Source organism: Chironomus tepperi, unplaced genomic scaffold (genome assembly GCF_022539635.2).
Source record: "Chironomus tepperi strain 1889 unplaced genomic scaffold, CSIRO-AGI_Ctep_v1 contig_425, whole genome shotgun sequence".
Classification (NCBI taxonomy): domain Eukaryota; kingdom Metazoa; phylum Arthropoda; class Insecta; order Diptera; family Chironomidae; genus Chironomus; species Chironomus tepperi.
Window position 1 is genome coordinate 658,437 of NW_027226547.1, and position 18,911 is coordinate 677,347.

General features: G+C 30.9%; 7 protein-coding genes across 9 annotated transcripts; 3 read left to right on the plus strand and 4 right to left on the minus strand.

Annotated features, from left to right (window-relative positions):
- The first annotated feature begins 210 nt into the window (after positions 1-210).
- On the plus strand, positions 211-2,171 carry LOC139097588 (probable ATP-dependent RNA helicase DDX55 homolog). Its single transcript, XM_070649475.1, has 2 exons — positions 211-332; positions 390-2,171. The coding sequence occupies exons 1-2, from the start codon at positions 228-230 to the stop codon at positions 2,115-2,117; spliced, it is 1,833 nt and encodes a 610-aa protein (XP_070505576.1). The 5' UTR covers positions 211-227; the 3' UTR covers positions 2,118-2,171.
- LOC139097589 (histone acetyltransferase p300-like) lies at positions 2,103-4,367 on the minus strand. 2 transcript variants are annotated; one of them, XM_070649476.1, is made up of 5 exons: positions 4,115-4,367; positions 3,827-4,047; positions 2,579-3,770; positions 2,450-2,512; positions 2,103-2,389 (listed from the first exon to the last, which is right to left on the minus strand). In XM_070649476.1, exons 1-5 carry the CDS (start codon positions 4,139-4,141, stop codon positions 2,162-2,164), a joined length of 1,731 nt encoding a protein of 576 aa, XP_070505577.1. In that variant the 5' UTR covers positions 4,142-4,367; the 3' UTR covers positions 2,103-2,161. The 2 variants fall into 2 exon arrangements, with proteins under 2 accessions (XP_070505577.1, XP_070505578.1); XM_070649477.1 differs by having other exon boundaries at positions 2,268-2,389; positions 2,445-2,512.
- An 851-nt stretch (positions 4,368-5,218) lies between these two features.
- Positions 5,219-10,234, plus strand: LOC139097653 (uncharacterized). The gene is made up of 7 exons (XM_070649553.1): positions 5,219-6,110; positions 6,172-6,449; positions 6,515-6,633; positions 6,703-8,670; positions 8,726-9,015; positions 9,082-9,190; positions 9,255-10,234. Exons 1-7 carry the CDS (start codon positions 5,365-5,367, stop codon positions 9,270-9,272), a joined length of 3,528 nt encoding a protein of 1,175 aa, XP_070505654.1. The 5' UTR covers positions 5,219-5,364; the 3' UTR covers positions 9,273-10,234.
- Position 10,235: 1 nt separating this feature from the next.
- Sec13 (secretory 13) lies at positions 10,236-11,436 on the minus strand. The gene is made up of 2 exons (XM_070649557.1): positions 11,239-11,436; positions 10,236-11,182 (listed from the first exon to the last, which is right to left on the minus strand). The coding sequence occupies exons 1-2, from the start codon at positions 11,350-11,352 to the stop codon at positions 10,340-10,342; spliced, it is 957 nt and encodes a 318-aa protein (XP_070505658.1). The 5' UTR covers positions 11,353-11,436; the 3' UTR covers positions 10,236-10,339.
- A 269-nt stretch (positions 11,437-11,705) lies between these two features.
- Positions 11,706-12,724, plus strand: LOC139097656 (uncharacterized). The gene is made up of 2 exons (XM_070649558.1): positions 11,706-11,893; positions 11,976-12,724. The coding sequence occupies exon 2, from the start codon at positions 11,984-11,986 to the stop codon at positions 12,533-12,535; it is 552 nt and encodes a 183-aa protein (XP_070505659.1). The 5' UTR covers positions 11,706-11,893; positions 11,976-11,983; the 3' UTR covers positions 12,536-12,724.
- Positions 12,725-12,909: 185 nt separating this feature from the next.
- On the minus strand, positions 12,910-18,619 carry LOC139097654 (mitochondrial protein C2orf69 homolog). Of its 2 annotated transcripts, none has more exons than XM_070649554.1 (7): positions 18,469-18,619; positions 14,760-15,182; positions 14,596-14,700; positions 14,466-14,542; positions 14,093-14,400; positions 13,904-14,015; positions 12,910-13,845 (listed from the first exon to the last, which is right to left on the minus strand). In XM_070649554.1, the coding sequence occupies exons 2-7, from the start codon at positions 15,080-15,082 to the stop codon at positions 13,463-13,465; spliced, it is 1,308 nt and encodes a 435-aa protein (XP_070505655.1). In that variant the 5' UTR covers positions 15,083-15,182; positions 18,469-18,619; the 3' UTR covers positions 12,910-13,462. The 2 variants fall into 2 exon arrangements, with proteins under 2 accessions (XP_070505655.1, XP_070505657.1); XM_070649556.1 differs by lacking the exon at positions 18,469-18,619 and adding an exon at positions 16,098-16,222.
- On the minus strand, positions 16,296-18,061 carry LOC139097657 (potassium channel subfamily K member 2). The gene is made up of 3 exons (XM_070649559.1): positions 17,075-18,061; positions 16,592-16,882; positions 16,296-16,522 (listed from the first exon to the last, which is right to left on the minus strand). Exons 1-3 carry the CDS (start codon positions 17,635-17,637, stop codon positions 16,312-16,314), a joined length of 1,065 nt encoding a protein of 354 aa, XP_070505660.1. The 5' UTR covers positions 17,638-18,061; the 3' UTR covers positions 16,296-16,311.
- Positions 18,620-18,911: the final 292 nt, after the last annotated feature.

Here is an 18,911-nt window from a genome sequence, read left to right on the forward strand (position 1 = left end):
TTAGAAATTTGCATATTTTAATACTTTTAAATGAATATTTTGTTGCAAATCTTATAAAATTTGTATAGCAAAATAACGGTTTCAAAAATTTCAAAATGAAATCTGCAAGTAATAAATGCTTAATTGAGTTGTAAAAGCATTTTTCATACAATCAGATGTCAGTCTGACTTATATTAAGACAATTACATGTTTATAAAAATACATGCTAAAGAAAACAAAACAAAAGCATGAGTCAAAAATTAAAGTGGAAAAACTTGGAAAAGCCTCTTTCTAATCCTGTCCTAAGGGTTATTCAGGATGTATTGCAATTCGAGAAAATGACACCCGTCCAGGTAAAAAAAATCAATTAATGGTTACGAAAATAATTTATTTAAGAACTATTTGTACAGTTTGCAACAATCCCTCAATTAATGTCACATAAGGATGTAGTATGTGAAGCTGTTACTGGGTCAGGCAAAACACTATCCTTTTTAGTTCCAATGCTGGAATTATTAATAAAACGACACAAAGAATATCCATGGAAGAAAACAGAAATTGGAGGAATCATTCTATCGCCAACAAGAGAATTAGCAACACAAACTTATGATGTGCTACAAAAATTTCTTAATGAACCAGAATTCAACTTTTTATCTCAAAAGCTTCTTGTTGGTGGAACAAGTGTTGAAGAAGACGTTGAATTTTTTAGAAAGAATAGTGCACACATATTAATATGCACAGTTGGACGATTAATGGACTTGCTCGAAAGAAATGATGATATTAAGCTTGCTGGACGAGTAAAAAGTTTAGAAATTCTCATACTCGATGAAGCTGATCGTTTGCTAGACCTTGGATTTGAAGTTCAGATAAATACGATATTGAGTTACTTGCCTAGACAACGTAGAACCGGACTTTTTTCAGCTACACAAACGAAGGAACTATTTGATTTAATAAGAGCTGGACTTAGAAATCCAGTTATTGTCAGTGTCAAAGAGAAAGCTAATATTAGTACACCTAAGTTACTGCAGAATTTTTACATGGTCGCCCCTGCCGAACAAAAATTGAATTATTTATTGAAATTCATTGAAACGCAGGATATTCAAAAGGCCATGCTGTTTCTTCCGACCTGTGCTTGCGTAGAATATTGGAGTGAAATATTACCTCACTTGATTGACATGCCAATACTTTCAATTCATGGAAAAATGAAGAAGAAAAGATTGAAGATTTTAAATCAATTTAGAGAATTAGACAAAGTCATTTTATTGTGTACAGACTTAATGGCAAGAGGTGTTGATGTTCCTGAAATGGATTGGGTTCTTCAATTTGATCCACCATCAAATTCTGCATCGTTTGTTCATAGAGTAGGACGAACAGCTAGACAAGGTTGTGAAGGAAAAGCATTAATTATGTTATTGTCTAATGAAACGGCTTACATCGACTTTCTATCCAAGAATCAAAAAATTGCAATGAAAGCTGCAGAAATTGATGACGATTGGAACGATAATTTTAATAGAATTAATGGAATCATTCATAAACTCCAACAAAAAGACAAAAATATTTTTGATAAAGCAACTCGTGCCTTTGTGTCCCATATAAAATCATACAGCAAGCATGAATGCAATTTAATCTTAAGACTAAAGGATCTTGATTTAGGAAAAATTGCATCAAGTTATGGACTTTTAAGACTTCCAAAAATGCCAGAAATGAAAGATGAGTTTCAAAAAAGTTTTATTGGACCTGATAAAATTGTCGATATTAATTCATTAAAGTACAAAAATAAACAGAAACAAGAAGCTTATCAAAAGAAGCAACTCGTTTATCAAGAAACAGGTGAATGGCCTGGAAAAAAGATCGTCGTCAAGAAGTCAAATGAAGCATGGACCGAAGCAAATAAAAAGAAAGAAATGCGAAAAGAAAATCGAAAGAAACGACAGGAAGTCAAAAAGAACTATAAAGATGCAAAGGAAAAGGGTGAAGTTGTTCCAAAAAAGCGAAAGAATCAATATTCACAGGAGGATCTTGATGAATTGGCAAAGGACATTCGAGCAATTAAAAAATTCAAGAAAAATAAAATTACCAAGCAGGAACTAGACGATGAAATGGGATTTTCAAATGATAGCGGCGAGTTTGATTCTGATTAAGTTTTATTGTTCGAAAAAATTTAATAAATTTAAAAAATATTAATTCAAGTCAAATCAATTGTGTCATATTGAATAGGCTCAATAATCTCATAATCGTTAGCATCATTAGTAATGTCGATAAATTCTGAATATCTTAATCTTTTTCTTTGTACGCAAGTAAGATCAACGAATGCATCATCCATATCATTATCAAATATTTCTGACTGGTCACTGAGTTTTACGTCGTCTATTATGATAGCATTTTCACATGTTGATTGCTGTTGAATATTAGCCTAAAAGGAAATTCTTTTGTAACTATTAATGCTCCGTTAAATTTAATTAACTCACTTTACCTCGGGATGTTTTTTGTTTTGCATCCAGTTTCCCTCAACGCATGATCTACATAAAAGAAATAACTAAATAAAGGAAATGAGACAAAAATTAATATATTTAAGTTTTTAAAAAAAATCATGCTTACTTACATTTACACCTTCATTAGAATATTTGCCACATAGTAGGCAGATCGAATCGTCGACAAATATCCGATAAAGCAAAACCTTTGTGCTGAACTTTGCAAGTCTTTCGTTGGAATATTCCAATTTCTTTTCCCAAAACATGTCAACAAGATCACTTCTGTTGTTTATCCAGTTTCCTTTTATAGCTTTAGGAAGTTCTGCGTTAATTATTGTTGAGTTTGAACTAAGATGTAGCACGAAATATTGATTGTCAAATCCAATTTTTTGAACTTCCATTAGTTCTTTAATTTTCATTCTTATTTCCGTCGTACTTTTCTTCGTGTCATATTCGGCAGCGATAATTGCTTCTTCAAGTCTGATTGGCCACATATCAGAATCCATATAGGGGATATTATTAATATCGTCCCAATTCTCATCGTCTGCAAATTTCTTAATACCTTCAAATGATTCTGCAATATGTTCATCAACTGCCAATTTCATTAATTTTTGATACCAATCACCTAATCTAGCCTTTGTTGGCATCTTCATATCGGATGGCTTTTCGTGGAAAATGTAATCAATATCACGTTTTGGTGGGCAGCTCCAAATAAATACTCGTCGAAAATTTTTCATCTTTAGGTATTTAAATAAGCCGAGTAATACAATTTGATAAATTTTTGTTCGTTCCTTAACGATACAAAGTTTGACGGAATCAATATAGCTAAGATAGACTGAATTCTTATTGGGCTCAGGACATTTTGAATTCCCATAAAGCTGGAAATAAACTCCAAAGAAGCAAATTTCTGTGCCATCGTTTAATTTGAGAAAGACGAAAATTACGCAATTATTATAACTGATTTCGTGTCCATAATTTTTGTTGTGATACTTGGCAATGACAGGTTTTGTATAGAAATTGGTCGGAACGTTGCTTACCAATCTTACAACAATGTCATCACAATTTGGAACATTGTGTTCTTTTAAGAAATTCTCGATGTAAATATCACATTTTGTCTTTGGAATCTGCTCCGATGAAATGTTGATTGTTTTCAAAGCTGGTTCTCTACTTCTACATTTTTGACAGTAAAATGGTATGCCTGATTGCTTGATGTGCAGCACACATCGTTCGTGAAGCAGTTTCTTGCATTTCAAGCATTCAACAAAATCTTCCGGTTCCTCGTCGATGTAAAAGCAGATTTTTAAATCTGCTTTATTGACATGTCTGAAAAATATTGTTTAATTTAATATGTTATAAATTTAATACAAAGATTATCTTACACATTATCGTCCAGTTTGATATCTTTAATTGGAAGTTTATGCAAGCACTTTTCACAAAATGCCCACGAATTATATCTAAAGTAAGCAGAATTTGGTTTTACAATACACTTTGATGTACCGGAACATTGGACTTTCTTTGATTTTCTCGTATGCCAAATTCCGCAACAATATCCCCTACTCTTCATAAATCTGTCAATTTTCCAATCAAATTGTTCCTTACACTAAAATTAAAATATTAAATTAAGTTATTAAATTTTACGCTAAAAGGTATACAAATTATATAATTACATCAATTGCCAACTTATAAATTGACATTCTGCTGATGAAATTTTTGAAAATAAATTCAAAGCACTTTGTGACATCTTCAATGAACTTCCAAAAATTTGATGAATACAATCCTTTATTCAAATTTTCCTCAACATTAGATAAATTGATGACATTTTCATAATCAATTATTTTGTCTTTAACTATAGGATTAAAGAGTGAGCATCTTCCAAAATCTTGAGAGTGAAATAATTTAATTAAATCAACAAACGTTTGTTCAACTATTTCTAGACAAAAATTTATAGAAAATAAAAATTGTTATTCACTGTAATTAATTAATAATTTACTTTCTTACCTTTTGTCATCCTTTAATCCAGTAATTAAATTAATAAATTGTTTTTTTTTTTTATTTCAATTAAAAATGTGGTTATCCAACAATAGGATTATCAACTGAAAATTTAGATTTGAATTTAGTGTGATTTTTCTGGATCTTTTGACTCTTATTTAGATAAGGAAATAAAAGATAACATTAGGATACTTGATCTATCGTATATTAATTGAGATAAATTAAATTAATACTCTTAATAAAATTCGTCATTATTTCATAAAAAAATGTACTCATTTTCGAGATAGCATAACGGCCGTTTATGTTTTTGAATAAATGCGGAAAATTTATTTTAAAAATATTTGCTCAGTTAATCAAAGGATAACTCACTGAAAGAAAACCAGTTTAATAGACACTGTGCAACTATTACATTAATGGATTGAACGCATTTTTCCACTAATGATTCACATGAAATGGCATTTAATTAGATAAACATTGAATTTCTGTTGTCACACTGTTGCGTATTTTATTTAGATTCAATTTATGTCAGTGCGGCAATATGCATCTGTGTTCTTTGTCACTCACTCATTATCTTGTCTCACCCTTGTTTTGTATTTCTGAAAATTTGTTATTCACGTGATATCAACTTTATTTAATTAAATCAACAAAAAAAAAAAACATTTTTGACATCAAATTAATCATTGGTTTGTTTGCTGAGATTAGGAAGGTGTAGTCAGTCAGTCAGGCAGACAAAAGATATCCTCTTAATGTTTTGTTGTAGAAAAATTGGCTAAAAACTCATTTCATCATTCTGGATTTTTGAAGCAAAGTTTTAACTTAAAATATAATCACAAACTAATAAATTATAGAATCCTAGTTTAATAAGAACATTAATTAATAATTAGTCATTAACAATTCGTTTATGAAAGTTTAAAAAGTGTATGAAAAGATGAAGGAAAAGCGAACTTCAGCTCTCTCCTGTCTTTTACTGACCGACTTACTTGGAACCGATGAAGAAGAATCGTCAGACGAGGACTTTCGTGTTTCAGATCATTCGGAAAACTCTGATTTAAGCAATGATGACGAATCGGATGCTGATAGTAATAGTAATAGTGAGGAAAGTAGTGAAGATGAATCGGATGATGTCAAGGAATCAAATTTACCAAATAAACATACAACAAATGTATTGTTGGAACAGGCAAAATCAAGTTTGATAAATACTCAAAAGATTTTGATGACTCCTATTTGTTGTGCATGTTTAGGAGATCGCAGTGATGATACAAATGAAATAGTCGAATGTGATGGCTGCAAAATTACAGTCCACGAAGGATGCTATGGTATAAGTGATTCTATTAGTGTTTCTAGCACAGTCTCGTCATGTTCTACAGAGCCGTGGTTTTGTGATCCTTGTAAAGCTAATATTAAAGATCCAGACTGCGAGTTATGTCCAAATAAAGGTGGTATTTTTAAAGAGACTGATTGTGGAAAGTGGGTACATTTAGTTTGTGCTCTCTACGTTCCCGGTGTTGCTTTTGGAGAAGTTGATCAGCTCTCGTCGGTGACATTATTCGAAATGCAGTATAACAAGTGGGGCGCAAAAACTTGTAGTTTATGTGAGGATGATCACTTTGCCAGAACTGGTGTTTGTATTGGTTGTGATGCGGGAATGTGTAAAAGTTACTTTCACGTTACATGGTAAGATATAATATTAATTGCCTATAATTCAGTGATTGATATTCTTATTAAAAAATTTTAGTGCACAAAGGGAGGGGCTTTTATCAGAAGCTCATCACGATGAAGTTGATCAAGCAGATCCTTTTTATGCACATTGTAGAGTTCACTCGGATAAATTTTTAATTAAAAACCGTAAAAAGAATTTTAATGCACTTTTAGTGCAAATGAAAAGATATGAAAATGAAGTCGGTATTGTGAGAACTGATAAAACACCAGAGGAATTGGAGAGAATAGAAAGAAAACTCAAGAAACATAGGATTAAATATGCAACGAACAAGTTAAATCGTCCAGAACCTTGGGGTAACATATCTCTGTTTGTGTAGTTTATTTAATACTTCTACATTATTATTATTTTATTTCATTAGTTCCTACCCAGAAAATGCCAAGATCATTGATAACTAGTGCATCTGGTGTCAAAAAGTTGAGGAAAAAGGCTGAAATAATGGACATCGATACAGTTGCATTAGAATTTCAGGAAGCACAAGTAAATATCACACAATAATTAAATATTTAAAAGATTTATAATAATGTTCTTCCTTTAATTTCAATTTAGATTGCATCACTTAAAGATATTAGAAAAAAGTGGCATATTCCGCCATCATTTACGACAGAGTTTGTTGGATATTATCTCGATCGATCGATTCGTTTGCAGGAAATGAAGGCAAACCTAGAACAACAAGTTGAGATGAATAAATCACTGTTGAATCAGCAATCAATACTTCGTGTAAAGTATGATGACGTAATTAAAGTAAATCAAGATGTACAGCAAAAGCAAAAGGATCTCTCGTCTGAAATAGAAATGATTCACAATGCAATTCTTACCATTTGTCCAAATAAACAGTTACAACAAATTGAAAATATTGGAAAGGCCTTGCCTAATTTAGCGCCGAATATGAGAATCAATACAATATCTCCGGCATTATCTTCAACACCGCCACCACAAATGTTAACTAGTCGAACAATGTCAGTTCCAACCGCTGCAGCACTTAAGCAAGGCGTTGGATTTCCCCTTAATAATTTAAGAAAAGATGATACAGGAAGAATTTTGAGTACACAATGTATTTCGAATGATGATCTGCTTAATGAATGTGGAATATGTAAAAAATGTAATGATCAACATTTATTAGCAAAATGTGATACATGCCATTTGTATTATCATCTAGGATGTCTAAATCCACCATTAACGAGGCATCCAAAGAAATCGAAATTGTATGCATGGCAGTGCTCAGAATGCGATAATGATAATGATTCCAGTCCTGAAAATATAATAATTCCAAAAGGTCCCAGACGATCTAGAATTCGTTATAGTAAGGATGGACTTTATCATACAGATCTTCATGATACATTCGGCAGTGATCAATCATTATTAAACATTTCGAAAAGTGAGGAAAGTCTTCAATATAAAATTTCAAATGGGGCTGATATTACATTGAGCGAACACGAGATAGAAGAACATGTGAAAGAAACATTAAATGTAGAAAGAAATAATACTGTGGTGGAAGCAACAAGTAGCAACAGTAATATCCCTAATGTCAGTACAAATAGTGAAGAAATTGTTGAAAAGGAACAAGCTACGAAGCGTGAAAAAAAGCCGAATAAAACCAAGAGTCCTTCAAAATCTAAAGCTAAAAAGTCTGCATCAACTTTGTCAATCAATTCTGATTCAGCGTTATCGCCTGAACCATCGCTTAATGAATCAAGTACTGCTAACAATAGTATAGATAATACAGTAAAGGATGAAATTAATCTCGATTCATCACAAGAGACAATACAGGAACCAATCAATTTATCAACATCCACATCAGATGAAAAGAAACCAAAGAGAGGACGTCCTCCAAAAAGAACATTATCGCAGATTTCTAATGATCTACAAAAACTACACGAGGATCAAAATAGTCACGAAAATGAAAATGAGAATGAAAGTGAAAAGCCAGTAGTCGAAAATGAGCAGGAAGGATCGGATGTGACACTCGTTAATTTGTCAAAAAAGATTGAATGTCCTCTTGATCAGTATCGAGCCTTTGCCGATATTCCAAATAGCATTCCTTATCCTTTGCCTAATGAATTGCCAAAATTTGCAGACGAACCTGAAAACATTCCAATCACCCATTTAGAACCATCGAATGAGCCATTATATAATGGACAGACTGAGCCGAAATTAACGAATGGCGACGGTCTAGCCGAATACTCCTCAAACTCAGCACATCATAAGCATAAGAAACGTAAGAGTCATAAAAGACATCATTCACATTCACCAAGCTCAAACGATCGTCAATCAAGTGGGAAGAAGCACAAAAAGAAGCATAAGCATAAAGATCATGAAATGCCTGGAAGTGAAGAAGCCAAACCATCAGATGATCAGATGCACCTCAACAATGAGCAACATCCTCGAATTAAAATTAAATTTCGAGCTATTCTTCAAACAGCTGGCGATGACAAAAAACCGCCTAAATTTTTATGGCATGTTCCAAATGAAGAAAACGAAACTACCGATAATCCTAATCCTGCAATTGTTAACCAAGTAACTATTTTATTCCTTCCATAATTAGTGCATACTTATTTGTCTATAATTTTAGGCTCAGTTATCACCGTTAATAGGTAATGGACATCATGTAAATAATGAAACGACACCAGAAAGCAACAAAAAGAAGAAGAAGGAAACGCCTAAAAGTAATAAAAAGGCACGGCTTTTACTCAGTTTAAGTCCCAGTAAGAGCGACTCATCATTAATCCAGCCATCCGCTTCATCTGTTTTAGAATCTCCAGATAACCAAATAATAACAAATCTTAATAAATCATTGCCATTACCCAATCAAGTTTCATGTGATGTCTGTAATACAGTAGGAAGCAGTCAAAATTTAGTCAAGTAAGCTATCCAATAAATTTAAATTTGAATAATTTTATAATAATCACGTTAATTTATACTTTTTAGATGTGATGATTGTCAAAAGAATTATCATTTCCAATGCCTGATTCCCCCATTAAAAAAGACACCGAAAAAACGTGGATATTCTTGGCATTGTGCAGACTGTGATCCAACTGTAAGTTTTCAGACTATTAAAAATTTATAGTAAAGTTAATCATGTCCTAAATTTTATTTTTCAGGATCACGAAAATAACTGATTGAAAAAAGTTTCAAATAACATAAAGTAGACGAAATGTCTGATGAAATATCTATCAAGTATAAAAGTTTTAAATTGAAAAGAATATGAAATTTGCTGCTGTTCATATTGATATAGACTAATTTTAATTCTCTCAGTTTCCAATCTATATAATGAATTAGAAAACTGATCAAAGCCCAGTTTAATTTATAAAAAACACACACAAACACATGAATCAAATCAGCTCTCGTATATAAGAAGTAATAGTGATGGAACAGCTTCCTGCAGTTGTAAAATGAAAAGAAACTAATTAAATTATCATCTCTAAAAAATATTAAGAGACATACGTTCAGGATGTATAGAAATACACACGCATATATATGTACTTAAATTTCTTATAAGCTTGATAATCTCATCTGTTATTAGTTTTTTCATTAGTTAAACAACGATAATTTACAAAGATTTAAAAAAACCATATTAAGATATCAGATCTTAAAGGAATTGAGAAATTTGGTTAAACGGTGTTCTTTTATCCTTTTCTTTCCTATTCAACTGTCCGTGAATTTCAGTATTCCCCTTTTTAAATGTAATTAAAAAAATGTTTTTTTCTATGCTAAAATGTAATAATTTTATGAAATTAACTTGGTTGCTAAAAGAACAAAAACAGAGAAGAGAAGATGAAAACGAATCGTAGTAGGTAATGATAAAATATTTTGATATGTGAGCGATTTTATTAGTAAGTCAAGTATCTATCATGATATTTTTAGCAATTATGACAATGAATTAATAAAAGTAAAAAAAAAAATCATTTTTCGAATTTTGTAGCAACATAAAACATCATTTTCTTTCTATCGTGAGAGAACTACTTGGACATAAAAAAAGTATTACAAATCGTATGGATTAAAATTTATTGTGTAATAGAGCAATGTCTTGTTTTCGAGAAGGCATCAATAAAAAGGAGAGAAAAAATTCAAAAAATGAAAAGTATGGCTTTTAAGTTCATTTATTAATAATTTTTTTTAGCAAATAGACAGTAACGATATAATAGGTAATGAAATTTTAAATGAATTGAAGACGCACTTGCTGCTTTCACATCTGCCTTTGATTTTCCTTAGCATTTTCAGCATCTTCGCTTATACAAGACCAAATTCCATCATTATTTTCCTTCCATAAAGAAATTTTGTTATCACCACCAGATACTCCCAAAATATTTCCAGTAAGTGACCAACTGACATTCCAAACAACATCATCAAAGGTATTTAAAATTGTAGGTGTCCAAGTTGATAAATCATCTGTATTCCAAATAATTACACGACGATCTTGTGAGCAACTAGCAATTCTCGATGAAGGAAGTCCAATACTTGGTGCCCAAGCAACATCACGAATCCAATCAGAATGTACTTCTAATTTATGCTCTTCTACCCATCGATCACCATCCTCTTTCCAGATTTTCACGGTATTATCGCATCCACCGGATACAAATCGTTTAACTTGAGTTTGAATTCCGTTTGTTGATGCATTTTGCTTGCTTCTTTGATCAAATGCGGCATCAGGAAGTGAAGATGGACACCAGCTTAAAGCATTACATCCAATTGTATGAGCATTCGTAATTTTCTTCACATCAAACATTCCAGTTTCTGTATTGCATGTTAAAATCGAAATTGTCCCATCGGAACTGCCACAAGCTAAAATTAAACCATATTCTGATGGTGCAAATGCAACACTATTAACCGATGAATCGTGATTATTATATTCGTAGTATTTTGTCCATTCTCCATTATTTTCCTTCCATAAAATAACTTTCCGGTCATAAGAACATGACGCTAATATGTTGCCAAACTTTGGATGTGCCCACGATAATTGCCATACCGGTCCTCCATGTCCTTTTAAATCAGCTTTTAAACGTTGTCCACCGTTCTTAATGTCGAAAATCTGCAAGTAATTTAAATTATAATCATTTCATTTTATGAAACCTTCAAATTGTTTACCTTAATCGAATTATCGCTTGAACAAGTAGCTAAATTAAGACCATAATAATCAATTTCTGCTCCATGTATTAAGTCTTCATGACCGCTATCAATTGTCTGTAGTACGCTGACCATTTTATTAGCAAATTTTAATAATTTTATAAATTTTGTTTAAATATTTATACGTGGAAAGGAAGCTTCTCAAACTCTGACTTTAATCTTGCCAATATTTCTTCTTTTCACTAAAGCAGTCATTCCCTTGTTCAAGTAAAAATTCATGCGCACATCTAAAGCGCATTTAGTCCGTTGATTTGGTGATTATAATTGATTATTTACATAAAATTTATTGAAAATTTTAACGATTTTTACAGATTCAAATATTTTTTGTCGTTTTGTCAAGCTAAGAAGAAACTTAATTTAATTTAAAAGATTTTTAACTTAATAAATAAGGCATGCAAGACAAAATGAGTAATTGTATCATACTTTTTCGTTAATGTGCAATAGAAATATTTCAAAACAAAATATTAATTCTGAATATATCACGAAAATATCGATATTTAATAAATTTGCAAACAAAAAATACACTTTAATTAATTAATATAAGCTTGACTACCAAACAGAATCAAATGATTACGTTAAAAAGGTCTTTATTTTAACTTTATCCTTTGAATTACATGTAAGTTAAAAATTTAGTGACATCACTAAAATTCAGGAATTTCCAAAAATATTTACGCACTTTATCAAATCTTCTTTTACAGAAATAACCATGAGGAAAGTATGGATATCTAGGGATCAGCTTATTCCAAAGCCATTTTACAAAAGAAAGCTTTTTTTCTTCTTCACTATCGTCCTAATATTTGCATTAATCTTTATAATTTATCAATTCATATTTATCAATCAACTGGCGACTAATAATAGAATTGAACTACTTGAAGGGTCCAAACATGATGTATATAGAAGTCACAAATTAGTGGACGTTAAACCGTTACAGCCAGCAGCTTTAGATCATAAGAAAATACCATTAGGCATTAGAATAAGAGATTTAGAGCATTATCAGCATCGCTATCCTAATCAATTGTTTAAGTGTTTAAATAGTCCAGATGAAGAAATTTCATTTAGCAAGATAAATGACGATTACTGTGATTGTTCAGATGGAACTGATGAAACTTCGACGAATGCCTGTAATAATGGAAAATTTTATTGTACAAAGCAATTGAGGCATAAGACAGGGAGAGGACAAGACGTTTTTATTCCTACATCAAGGATTAACGATAAGATTTGTGACTGTGCAGACTGTTCAGATGAATTTAATACCTAAGACTAGACCTTTTTTCATTATCAATTAATGGATATAAACGTGTAAATGATATTTCACTCTAAGCAACATTTGTCCCCCATCATGTAAAGTGCATTAAATCCACTATTTTATTACCTTAGTTTGCAGATTTATTTAATAAGAACAAGATGATGATTATGAATAAAAGTCAATTTCTAATTTATGTACAAACAGCATTGGTTCTTCTTAAGTTATTACAAAATATGCAATTTATTGATGATTTAGCTTAATGAGAATTATAAAGATGCATTTTAATTACAGTAATCAATTTTTAAATCTATTTAGCAATATTTGATGTCACACATCTTAAGAAATTATATGATTTTATGTAAAATATGCTTGTTTTTCATTCTACTTAAAATTTTGAAGTAATTGATTTCTATTTCTTTCAAAACAATATAAAAACTTAAATTAGCATGATCCAGGATATCTTTTCTAACAAAAACGAATCATTGAAAAGTTCTTGCATGAAAAGATATATTGTCATGTTTAAAAAAATTCCTCAATTTTCAAATTTCAATGTGCTGCATATTTTACAAATTTTCTGATTTTTGAGTTGTTACTTAATTTTGCTGCACTTGTTAAATGTTAAAGTATACATGAAAAATTATTTTATAAATTTTCTTTTGTCATTCTTACTTCTTGTCCAAAAAAAGTTGTTGTTAGTAGCATTGGTAACTTATTATTAATTATCAATTGATTTGTAGTCCATGCTACCGTAAAAAAAGTATCCTGTTAATTATTTTTATGTTTTTTTTTCTCTTCTTCTTTTTAAATGTACTGAATCTAATTTTGAAATGCATCCTTCTTCAATGTACATTAATAGTTTTGCAAAAAATATATATACGTATTTATCTTACATATCTAATTTCTATTTATATGAAGAGGAGTATTCCATGTTCATGGAATTTACGTTGTCGAGTTTGATGATGCATCAGCAGAACCAATACTCGATGTTTTCTGAATTATTTGTTGTTGTTGCGGTTGTTGATTATTTTGTTCCTTTTCGTCTGTCGTAATTTGTTCCTTCTTTTGCAAATGATATTTTTTGAAATTTTCTAGCACCTCAAAATGTGTGAATAGATTAGAAATGGTCGAATCATTCGAATGAAGTGTTCGAGTTATGTTGCATCCTAGTCGCTTAAGTAAATCAGTAAATGCTTTTTCTTCCTTACGAAGCCAAGGGCGATGATCATCTTGAACTTGATACGGTGTAACATGTACATTTATTGCAATTCCCAATCGACACAATGTCTCGAGCAAGCTCCGAGCCGTAATCCAAGTGTTTTTGCCTAAAAATTAATTTATTAATTATATTATATTTTATAAATCGGTTGCATCACTAATTACCTCCAGCATGTCCACCATCCAAATAATACATTTCCTTTATTCGGGATACAAGCTTCATCATTGAGCTATCATCGGGAGTCAGTGTCTTCATGTAATGAAATTCATAAATAAACTAAAATCGGAAGGAATAAAAAATGTGTGTTAGTTTTATATCCAATTGTTTAATTAAAAGAGATGTCGTTTGCTCACTTGGTTCAAAACAACACAACCTTTACTGAATCCCATCAATGTTAAATTTGCCTTATCTAGATTAATACTGTCTCGCCACCACAACAAATCTAGCGGATTGTTTGGCGTGTTTGTAGTTGTTGGAGGCGGTGTTTGGAGATCAGGTGTTGGTATAAGGTCACGTGTCAAGTCAGATGCGATTGTTGGAAGTGAATTACATGAATCCTCTTTACAAGAAAAACTCATTTGATCAGCATCAGGCGACACATTGTCATGGACTTGCAAAATATCAATGTGCATGTCTTCAGAATCAGCATTTAATTGAGAATCTACAAATAGTTATTTAAATTATATTTAATATATGTTTCATACAACTAAATACCAATAAACTTACTTGGAATTGTTTGAAGTTTTTGAATTAACTCGTTATCAGACATTGATTTTAACTTCTTTGTTATATTAATTAACAATCTGAAATAATAAATTCATTTAGTATGAACAAGACAAGATGTAAATAAACTTACTCTTCTAGATGCTGCAAAGCATAGTGCATTGGCGTATGATCTGGAATTCCTACATTGTTTCCTCTAACAAAGTTATCGAAGCAACTAAATGTTGTAAATTCCATCCTAAAGAAAATAAAGTTTGGTAAGAATAAATGATCTAAATTTATCAAAAGATTACTTACCGAACAGGTCGAACAACAACTATAAATGATCGAGGAAAGGCCTCTCGTAAGATAGAAGCAGTGTTGTCCAAGTTAAATTTTATATAGCCTTTTGTATCGCGATTTTCTTCCATCATCTCAGGCGTATCCTGAACATCGCCGCCAAAATAAACTACAGCATGCCCAGGCTCATCCTGATTATTGTTCGTAGAACGCAGCAATGGTGGACAAAATATTATATTATTTTGCCGATTCGAGTATCCTTTAATGCCATTCAAGCGTATTGGACCACTATTAGGAACATTTGAGTTTGACGAATGTGATGATTCCGAACTGTTCATCATATTTTGATTCCGTTAAATTATCTTTAACAACTAAATTTCTTCAAAGTCGTTATTTTTAAACCAGTTAAATTGTATTAAGTATAAATATAGTTAAATGGATCTGCAAAGTAAATAAATGAAACAATACAGTAAGTTATGTCCGAACAATAAAATTTTTAAGATTTTTAATTGCTATTTGAAACAATGCAAAGAAATGTGTGTGCGTCTGCTTTTTGTACCTGATTTATGATTGTTTATACACAATGAGGTATATGAGAATTTTAAAGGTAAAGAAGACGACATTAATAAATTGAGACATTGAAAATGTTGTCTCTATTTTTAGTTCCAAATCAACTACTTTACTATTCTTCTAGCCATATGCCAAAATCTATTAACTTTCATCTCATTTACATTCCTCTTCAAGCATATATATACAACATATGATGAAATTTTTTATTGGCCATGCTTTTCTCCTTCACGGAATTTTCCTTCTTACACACATTATTAGGAAAAACATAGTGCTGATCGTCTAATCATTAATAAATACCTACGATACTTAATAATCTATTTATATTAAGTAAAAAAAATTCGGGTATTAGGATCAGTGATCTTATAAAGTGCTTTAAAAATTAATTAACAGAAAAAGAACAGTCTCTGTATGATGCGCCTTCGTCAATATCTTATTTTCTCTCTCATACGAAATAAACAAATCGTCGATTACGATACAATCAAAAGAGAGGACGGAATGTAAACTGTTCATATGAAAAAGAAAAGTGGAGGAAAAGAAGGTAATCTTTCTGACAAGCTCTCTTCATTCTAGGCATTTATTTCGTCATAATTTTACGCGGGAGATCATAGCTCAATAAAATAGCGACAAATCTAATTTACACAAATACCACATGTGAAGATATTCAGACGCAATGCTGTCTTAATTTGCACTAATAAGAAAAGTGTTTTTTTTTTTTTTTTTTCTTTAAATCGTGAATTGCTATGTCTGATGAATCACGTCTTGCGAATTGATTATTTTAAAACTCACTTTTTCTTGCAAATTTTTCCGTTTTTTTACACAAAGCATATTTTTCTTTCTTTTTGATTGAAATCAAGCAGAAATGTAGAAAACGTTATTTTTTCTTTAAAACTAGTAACTCTTATTGTCTGTCTATTTTTTACACCTATAAATATCACATTTTTTTTTTTTTCATATTTGGTACAAAAGTTACATGACACGGTTTTTATGCTTTTTTCACTTGTCAATAATATCTATCTTCAAACTCATCGTCACGATTTGATGTTCCAAAACATTTTGCGAACTTTTGACTTATGTCGTTCATACATAACTTAGCGTCTTCCTTCATTTCACGGAACTTTTCTCTCACTTCTTCACGCATCAATATGTAGCACATTGCAACGAGCCCCATCCCGAATAGGATGAAAATGAAATTGATTACTAATTTCCCTTGACTAGCTCGAAGTGGAGACGTCAATAAAAAAAGTTCGAGCTATCTTAAATTGTTCGAACGTAGTTCGAACTTGGTTAAGCGAACATCTGTTGTACTCGATCCAGGCACGAAATCACCAAAACCGATTTTACACAAACTTATTACAACAAAATAAGCTGCATCATAATATGACCACTTTTCCCATGCACAAAATGTTATAGTTCCAGTGGCTATGTAAAAAGTAATAACCCAAAGGCAAGCAGTAGACGGAACAATAATTTTCTTTTTGGCTTTCGATAACTGAAATGAACTTCCTTCTTCACTTCCATTAACATTATCTTTATCGCTGCAATCATGCAACCAAGTATAAAGCCACTTGAATTCAATAATAAACCTTAAAAAAACTTTTTTAAAAAAAACGCTTTTACGTTAAAAAAAAAAAAAAGGATGATCCAAAAACATAAGTGTTAAAAAAATGCTCTAAAAAAGGAGAAAATAAAATAAATCTACGCTTTATAAAAATTGGAAATATAAATTTTTCTTGAGACAACCAAAAATGTAACTCAAAAATTTTGTTGAAGCCAGAACTTTTCCCATACAGACAAAATATAAAACATATAAAGGAATTCCGAATGTTGCATAGACCATTGTCATAATTTTACCCCCTGTCGTCTTTGGAACTAAATTTCCATAACCAATCATCGAGAAGACAGATAAACAAAACATTAAAGATGCTGGAAATGTCCATAAAGATTTTGAGTCCGATATTTGATATCCAGCTCTTACTAATTCTGTAAAATTGTTCTGATATTCAACTAAGAGTTCACTTGCAGCAGATACAAAAACAGTATTATTTAAAAGATTATGTACTTCTATCACCGACCACAGTTCGTTAGCAAATGCTTCTCTGTTCTGTATTATCGTAAGCTTATCTGTATCATTTCTTTTTTGTTCAATACTCATGAACATGCCAGCACCCAATAATGCGTATGCTACAATTAATGCTCCCACACCCACTTGAGTACACATAAATGCAGCAAACTTCCTGCAGCAATCTTTCAATTTTTCACGCGGATCACTACCATTTGTTGAATTTGATCCACGTGAGGATCTCACTGAAGATCTGTTTCGATTCATCTTTAATTATATTTCCTTAAATATAACTTTTAAGTGTTATCTTTATATCTTTTGTGTCAAAATCTGGCTATAAATGAAACTATTCCTCTTTCATGATCTTTAATTTCCGTATATTTTCCAATAAATTTTCTAATTAATATTTTTTCTCCCTTTTCACATCATTATACATGAACAGTGTTCTGAAGTTTTTCTTTAAATCTATTTTTAATTTTTAAAAAGTCTTTAGTAATACGATATCTTTTATTTTCTCGATGTGATCGTCTTTAAAGCTCCGCACTGACTGTTCTTTTTCTCATTTCTTTTTTCTTTTTCACGTGAGAAAATCAGAGAAGGAAAATTGTGTGCGTGATTGAATAAGATTTTTGGTGAGCGGGATTATTGTTATGAGAAGTAATGAACCGAAAATGATGAGTTTTTCTATGAAACTGGATCATTTCATAAATACCAAAGAAAAGGGATTTGATAGTAGATAGATAATCAATTGTTTTTTTCTGGATCAACTTCATATCAAATTAATAATGGAATTACCTAATTCACTAGCTTGCTAAACAGAGTTCACTGAATTTTAATCTGTATTTTGTTCAAAAAGCTGTCTGATTATTATCCTTCAGATCATTTGAATCCTTTGATCAAATAATTTAATTTACAAAGTTTCTAGTATTTAATTCATTTTTTTTCCTTTCATCCAACAAATAATTCAAAATTAGAAAGTTAATCAGAAGCATAAAAATGTCCCGGCTTCACAAGATTTATTCATCATTTTTTGCACGACTTTTTCATATAGCAATTAAACAATTTGACATTTGTTTATAAATTTTCGGAAAAATTTACCTGCAATGAAATTACACGAATTTAATAAAATCCTGTAATTGTTGAAGATGACTGATGCACTTATTAAAGTATTGAGAGTGAAATTTCACGACTAAAACTCATTTCTACTGCAAAAATTTAATTTTTTTAAATATTTTTTCTCGCAACAAAATATATGGTCACTGTAAATGATGTGCAAATTTTGAATTTGATGTTGATTTTTTTAGACCTCGTTTTTTAGAGGGGAGTTAATTATACTTGCTAATTTTCACTACAAAGTTTTAAAATTAGAATAATATTGGCTTTTAGTAGAGCTGAAACTGAAAAGTAAGCTTAACTGGCATACAAAATATTTAAATTGGACATTATTTTTCCATGGACATGATTAGCAGAAATTTTTATAAAAAGAGTACTTTTTCACATTTTGTCTGGCTGTCTGATTCAAGGGCTTTAAGATTTAATGC

Coding starts and splice junctions, on each gene's coding strand:
- LOC139097588 (XM_070649475.1), top strand. CDS start 228: ATGAGTCAAAAATTAAAGTGGAAAAACTTGGAAAAGCCTCTTTCTAAT. Junction 333..389: donor AGAAAATGACACCCGTCCAG/GTAAAAAAAATC, acceptor CTATTTGTACAG/TTTGCAACAATCCCTCAATT.
- LOC139097654 (XM_070649554.1), bottom strand. CDS start 15,082: ATGATGAACAGTTCGGAATCATCACATTCGTCAAACTCAAATGTTCCT. Junction 14,016..14,092: donor GTTGTGTTGTTTTGAACCAA/GTGAGCAAACGA, acceptor TTCCGATTTTAG/TTTATTTATGAATTTCATTA. Junction 13,846..13,903: donor GGATGGTGGACATGCTGGAG/GTAATTAGTGAT, acceptor ATTAATTTTTAG/GCAAAAACACTTGGATTACG.
- Sec13 (XM_070649557.1), bottom strand. CDS start 11,352: ATGGTCAGCGTACTACAGACAATTGATAGCGGTCATGAAGACTTAATA. Junction 11,183..11,238: donor CAAGCGATAATTCGATTAAG/GTAAACAATTTG, acceptor AATTACTTGCAG/ATTTTCGACATTAAGAACGG.
- LOC139097589 (XM_070649476.1), bottom strand. CDS start 4,141: ATGTCAATTTATAAGTTGGCAATTGAT. Junction 4,048..4,114: donor TTTATAAGTTGGCAATTGAT/GTAATTATATAA, acceptor TTTTAATTTTAG/TGTAAGGAACAATTTGATTG. Junction 2,513..2,578: donor ATTCTAATGAAGGTGTAAAT/GTAAGTAAGCAT, acceptor TCCTTTATTTAG/TTATTTCTTTTATGTAGATC.
- LOC139097653 (XM_070649553.1), top strand. CDS start 5,365: ATGAAGGAAAAGCGAACTTCAGCTCTCTCCTGTCTTTTACTGACCGAC. Junction 6,111..6,171: donor AGTTACTTTCACGTTACATG/GTAAGATATAAT, acceptor AAAAAATTTTAG/TGCACAAAGGGAGGGGCTTT. Junction 6,450..6,514: donor AAATCGTCCAGAACCTTGGG/GTAACATATCTC, acceptor TTATTTCATTAG/TTCCTACCCAGAAAATGCCA.
- LOC139097656 (XM_070649558.1), top strand. CDS start 11,984: ATGAGGAAAGTATGGATATCTAGGGATCAGCTTATTCCAAAGCCATTT.
- LOC139097657 (XM_070649559.1), bottom strand. CDS start 17,637: ATGAATCGAAACAGATCTTCAGTGAGATCCTCACGTGGATCAAATTCA. Junction 16,883..17,074: donor GGAAAAGTTCTGGCTTCAAC/AAAATTTTTGAG, acceptor GTTTATTATTGA/ATTCAAGTGGCTTTATACTT. Junction 16,523..16,591: donor ACAGATGTTCGCTTAACCAA/GTTCGAACTACG, acceptor ACTTCGAGCTAG/TCAAGGGAAATTAGTAATCA.